Raw genomic sequence first — 6,551 nt, 5'->3', positions numbered from 1 at the left:
GCCTCAAAATGCTAAGATCTACCATCTCTAGCTTCTAGAGTAGCTCATACTCACAAGCATGGCTTAAAGGACCATAAAAAGCATAAAAACAAGCCATAACTAGATCTAACCAAAAGATTCATCAAGTTAGGAGCTTTTTACCTTCAACAAGCTAGAAATTATGAGAAACCTCTAGATCTACAAGCTCTTCCTGATCCAATGCATCTTCACACTCTTTTTCTTCTTCTCTAAGCACTACACATACTAAAAACACACATAAACACTTAAATTTTAAGGAATATGTATTAGGGTTTCAAGATATGACTTAAGAGGTAATGGAGCCTGATAAGGTGATGATCTTGAGGCACTTAATGAGTTTAATTAGGGTGCAAACCCTAAAAATAAGGGTTTTCCCTTGGCTTGAGTACACCCTGCATACACATAGGTACGCCCAGCATACGTAGGGATCTCCCCGATGTGCGTATGCAAGGAGTACGACGTGCATACCTAGTATACCCCCAGCGTACTCATGGTTCCTTCATTAATTTTAATTAAATAATGGATAAACTTTATACCTGGTGACTCGGGCATTACAATTACAACATTCTATTTTCATTTCTTTTTTTACATTTATAATGAAAAAATTAAAGTACAATGTTATTATTATGTATAATTTTATAACTTACTTATTTAAAGTGCAATGTTATTATAAAAAATCCAATAACAAAAATAGGTGAAAATAGAATTCTTTAATAAACAAACTAACAAAAGTACGTTGCTATTAAAGAAAGCCTAAGTGCAAAGGTGATTAATAGCAATATACTTTTATTAGTTTGTTTATTAAAGCAAGTATATTTTCATTTCTTTTTTATAATTATTAGAAAACAAAATAATAAAAGTACATTGCTATTAAAAGTACGATGTTATAATAGAAAACAAACAAAAGTATGTTGCTATAATTAACAGAAGTATAAAAACACATTAAATCATTAATTTTTAGTTTAAATCACTTCTTTATAACCATTAAAAGCCTAAAAATACAACGATGGTGATGTTGTACCTGCATATTTTTCTAGTAAAGATTCTGATTAACAGTATGTTATCGTGATTGCTTATTATATTTGTTAAATTTTTAAATGTTGCTTATAAGTTTTGTTTAAAGTATGTGTACTTATATATTTTGAAACTTTCTAATATTTTTTAAACAAGTGTCACGTATAGCTTGGGCCATGGATGAGATTGTGAGAACAACAATATCAGTAAACGGCTAATTTATCGAAAATATAAAAAATTAAAAAAAAATAAAAAATAAAAAAAATAAAAAAAAAATAAAAAAAAAAAGAAAAAAAGAAAAAACTTATCCAGGGACTAAATGTGTAACTTAATCTATGTGTTATATTCATGATTTGGGCCTCGTGGCCCAAAGATGCAGCCCGGAGTCTCCGATCCAGATGCAATTTAAACCGGACTTTAAATGTGAACAACTTAAGCCGGGTCGCATGGTAATCCCAACTGCCAAGTATAATCAGTTTAACGCTACACTCATACACAGTGTAGTCGAGTCGAGAATTTTCTGCCATAATCGGGAGCTTTTTCACTTTTTCATCTCTTACGATCATTTTCTATAAACCCTAACTAAATCATTAACAAATCCTCTGTTCTCGATTTTCTCCTCTCTGTTCGTGTAAGGAGAGATGCCTCCAAAAGCAGCTAAATCAAAGGAGGCACCGGTTGAGAGGCCAATCCTCGGACGTTTCTCTTCTCATCTTAAAATCGGAATTGTGAGCTCCTTATAACATTTTATCTGTGTATGATCATAATGTCATTTATATATCATATTTATGTTGATCGAGAATTTAATTTATTACAGTTGAGGTATTTTTACTTAGTTTGAGAATGAAGGTTATAGGAGTGTAACGTAGGAAGTCATAGAATCGAAGTTTTTCCGTATGATTGTTTCTAACATTTTCGTTTGAAATTATTTATGTATTTGATCGTTTTTTGGTACCTAATTGTCCTGTAATGGAGAATTCATTCATATCTTCGTTATTTTCATATTGTTTTCAGGTTGGATTACCGAATGTAGGAAAATCTACACTTTTCAACACACTCACAAAGCTGTCTATTCCAGCAGAGAACTTCCCATTCTGTACAATTGAACCTAACGAGGCACGTGTTCATATTCCAGATGAGCGATTTGAGTGGCTGTGTCAGCACTTCAAGCCAAAAAGTGAGGTATGTCCTATGTCCTGTGTTCAGTATCATATACTTTGCTTAAAGATTTATGTTATCTGTTGATTGTATCAAAATGTTTTGACCTTAATCACTCAAAGTTGCCAATTTTGTCGCTATGATTTAACTTCTACAATAATTCATTGTTAACTTATCTTGATCATCATTAAGCTGCTATCATGCGCATTACTCTTAATTGGTTGTGCAGGTGTCAGCGTTCTTAGAGATACATGATATAGCTGGGCTAGTTAAAGGTGCTCATGAAGGACAAGGGCTTGGAAACAATTTTTTATCTCACATTCGTGCAGTTGATGGCATATTCCATGTTTTACGTAAGATATAGTCATCTTTTGAGTTAAATTTTGTCAACTTTTATAGGTTATCTGAGTTTTTTCTTCAATGTATGTTAAACACACAAGAAGACATGTAATTTTACATATTGTCATGTAACAGGTGCATTTGAAGACCCTGATATCATACATGTAGATGACTCTGTGGATCCTATAAGAGACTTAGAAGTTATAACTGCAGAATTACGGTTGAAGGTCTGTTTTAGATCTTCTGAAGATTACATTGAGTTATTGATGAATGATTTGGATGATAAATTTTTCCATCTTTTGTATGTTTAAAGGATATTGAATTCATGGAAAGAAGGATTGAGGATCTTGAAAAGATCTTGAAGAGGAGTAATGATAAACAGGTGAAAGTGGAACATGAATTATGCCTCAAGGTATTGTCATTTTCTTAATAAATACTTGTAATCAATGATTATTTCACTGATCATTTGCTAAATCCAAGAATAATTTTTGATTAAATATATGACAGTGATTATATCTACTTCTGTAGGTCAAAACTTTGCTCATGGAGGATAAAGATGTCCGATTAGGGGACTGGAAAGCTGCTGATATTGAAATCTTGAATACCTTTCAATTGCTTACAGCAAAACCTGTTGTTTATTTGGTATGATAATACAGGAATATCTATTGTCATTTATCATATATAAGTTTTCTTATAGAATAAATGAATAATGCATTGTATCTACACTTTTGTACGCCAACTACTGTTTACATGTACGCTGACCAATAGTCCATGGGTATTTTGGTCATTTGACACTTGTCCATCAACGCACAAGTATGTTTACTAAAAACTCATCATGGTAAGATAACCAGAATATCTATTAACATGAATAGATTTTCTTGTTGAAGAAACGAATAAAGCATTGTATTTACACTTTTGTACACCAACTACTGTTTACATGTACTTTGACAAGTAGTCCAAGGGTATTTTGGTCATTTTACACTTCTTCATCTTGGTGAATTTCCTTTGGTAACTAGAAAAGCTTTGTTTGTTGGCTCTTAATTAGGTCAACATGAATGAGAAAGATTATCAGAGGAAAAAGAACAAATTTCTTCCCAAGATTCATTCATGGTATGTAACCTCTCACTAATCTATAACATAGTATTTGATATTTGGTGCATATCTACTTCTATTATGGCATATGAACCCCAAAGGGTAGATGGGTCATTTGCCATACCTTTCATATTTTTTAGAATAAACCAAATACATTTTAGAATAAAACCTTTTGTAGGGTACAGGGGCATGGAGGTGAGCCTATTATTCCTTTTAGCTGTGCCTTAGAAAGAAATTTAGCTGATATGAAACAAAATGAAGCTGCAAAATACTGTGAGGACAATAAAGTACAAAGGTGACTTCATATTTGACCTTTCTTTTGAAAATAGTAAGATTCTGTAATATAGTTATATATTAAGTTTACCTATTTATACATTTTTTTCAACCTGCTTCAATATTTATTCATAATTATTGGAAAATACGTATGATGGATGTAGAAAAATAGGGTTAATTGCATAAAAGGAAACCAAGTTTTATCAACCAACTCAAAAAGTAAATATGAAAAGTAACAAACTTTTAGTTTTTTAGATTTTAATTTATTCAATAGATAATTTATGTAGCAGATGACTCATAATTTTAATGCTGACATGGAAAATAAAATCTCCCACAACAACCATGAACCTTAAGTGAGAAAAAAATGGAAATTTGTTACCTTAAAAAGAAAATCTTGAAATTCAGTCGTTTTTTATAGGAAAAAAAAGTTGATAACCTTCAACAAAAAAATGAGAAAAGTTGGTTTCCTTTTATACCCCTGAAAGTTATGCAAATGATAGTTTTATATTGATTTATCAGCTGATGAAAATCCAACCAAATTCTCCATTTTGTCCAAATTTGAATAAGATCAATATAACAAACACTTTAATGATGCTAAAAATGATATAATCTAGTTTTGATTTGTTGGATATTTTCAAAAAAGAAAATTAATCTTATTCACCAAAAGTGGAGAGATTAGTGTTTGTAGTTGTAATATTGAGTAAATTACACGAATGATCCCTATGGTTTAGGGTAATTTGTGCGTTTAGTCCCTAACCTATTGTTTTAACTCGAAAGGACCTTACTTTTTTTTTGTTACGTGCTTGGTCCCTGTCTTACATAAAAAGACTATTTTGCCCTTGATTTTATAATTTATTTAAATAAACACACCCCCAACCCCACCCCCCTCACCTTACCTTACCTACCCCACTATTTTTTCCTATTTAAATAATAGTCTTTTAGGTAAGACAGGGACCAAACGCATAACAAGAAAACAAACAGTAGGGACCAAACGCATAACAAGAAAACAAACAGTAGGGACCTTCTGAGTTAAAAAAATAAGTTAAGGACTAAACACGCAAATTATCCTAAACCATAGGGACCATTCGTGTAATTTACTGTGTAATATTTATATTGGTGAAAGATTGTATTAAATATATAGGTGCTTAATTGAGAAATATATATATATATATATATATATATATATATATATATATATATATATATATATATATATATATATATAGTCTGACGTGGATTATTATTATTCTACAGTGCACTTCCAAAGATTATAAAGACTGGATTCTCAGCTATCAATCTTATATACTTCTTTACAGCTGGCATTGATGAGGTAATAAGGGTAATTTGGTCTTTTTAATAAAAAAAATATAGAATGAAACTGAATGCTCCCATCCTCCCTTAGTAATACTGAAACCCATCAAACATGTAATTTGAAAGATTCTAACAGAATAGAATTTCATCCATTTGGCAACCAATTCCGAACACACCTTGGAATGGAATCCCGAATTCCATTCCAATTCCTTCAAAGTTATATGCTTCTTGAATGCAATGCACAGGTGAAATGCTGGCAAATTCGAAGGCAAACTAAAGCTCCTCAAGCTGCAGGAGCAATCCATACTGATTTTGAAAGAGGATTCATTTGTGCAGAGGTTATGTCTGAAATTTTTTTCTTCACCTCCACATTTTTACAATAGTCATATTCTTATAAATATATATTTTTTTGCTTTTTTTTTTTGTAGGTTATGAAGTTTGATGATCTTAAGGCGCTTGGAAGTGAGGCAGCTGTGAAGGTGCCCTTGTTCTATATCTGCCTATACGCTAAAGTTTTTTTTTTCTTATTAAGACACTTTATTTCTTCGAAAATCTATACTAAACAAATCAATGGAAGTGCTTTTCTTTTTATCGAATGAAAGTTTGTGGGTTTTTTTTGAGCAGGCTGCAGGGAAGTATAAACAAGAGGGAAAAACTTACGTGGTACAAGATGGGGATATAATCTTTTTCAAATTTAATGTCTCTAATGGTGGAAAGAAGTGATATTATTACATATGCAGGAGTTACCTTGACTTTTCTTAGGGTTTGACTTGATGAATTCTAAACGTGTTCTTTTTTTTTTTGGATTAGTTGATACACTTAAGACTACTCATTGAGAGATCAAACTAATTAGTTAAACATAACAAAGCTAACTAACAACATCAATTAGTTCAAGTAATAAATATTTAGTAAAAACAATATTATGCTAAAAGGTTAATGATTTATCACAATGTTATTAATAAGTTTAAGGAAAAACAAAATCTAGAAGTTCAATGTAAATACTTAAAGCATTTATTACTAGTTGATTAGTAATTTGTACATGCAAATTAACCATTTATTATATGCCACAAGTGTTGGCATATGTAGAATAATATTTAGGGTTATTGTGAGATAAATTATTTTGTCGTACTTTTTAGCAGAAAAATCTTGATTATTTAAATTTATATGATAATATGTAACTTTTTGTTAAAAAAATGAAGGACTTTTCTCTTAATTGAAGCAAAATATTAGATAATTGAGACTTTATTAAAAAAATAAGTTGAAACTTTTCATAAAATAGGATAAAATAATGAGACTTTTTTAGTAATAATCCTAATATTTAACCAAAATTGATATTCATGAGAATA

At 30.6% G+C, this 6,551-nt stretch overlaps 1 protein-coding gene across 1 annotated transcript; it reads left to right on the top strand.

Annotated features, from left to right (window-relative positions):
- The first annotated feature begins 1,494 nt into the window (after nucleotides 1-1,494).
- LOC111893533 (obg-like ATPase 1) lies at nucleotides 1,495-6,033 on the top strand. The gene is made up of 12 exons (XM_023889611.3): nucleotides 1,495-1,760; nucleotides 2,047-2,214; nucleotides 2,420-2,543; nucleotides 2,665-2,756; nucleotides 2,843-2,941; nucleotides 3,058-3,171; nucleotides 3,575-3,639; nucleotides 3,800-3,916; nucleotides 5,149-5,224; nucleotides 5,451-5,543; nucleotides 5,634-5,684; nucleotides 5,830-6,033. Exons 1-12 carry the CDS (start codon nucleotides 1,674-1,676, stop codon nucleotides 5,926-5,928), a joined length of 1,185 nt encoding a protein of 394 aa, XP_023745379.1. The 5' UTR covers nucleotides 1,495-1,673; the 3' UTR covers nucleotides 5,929-6,033.
- Nucleotides 6,034-6,551: the final 518 nt, after the last annotated feature.

This window comes from Lactuca sativa, chromosome 1 (assembly GCF_002870075.4).
Source record: "Lactuca sativa cultivar Salinas chromosome 1, Lsat_Salinas_v11, whole genome shotgun sequence".
Lineage (NCBI taxonomy): Eukaryota > Viridiplantae > Streptophyta > Magnoliopsida > Asterales > Asteraceae > Lactuca > Lactuca sativa.
This window is presented reverse-complemented; position numbering and strand designations above follow the sequence as displayed.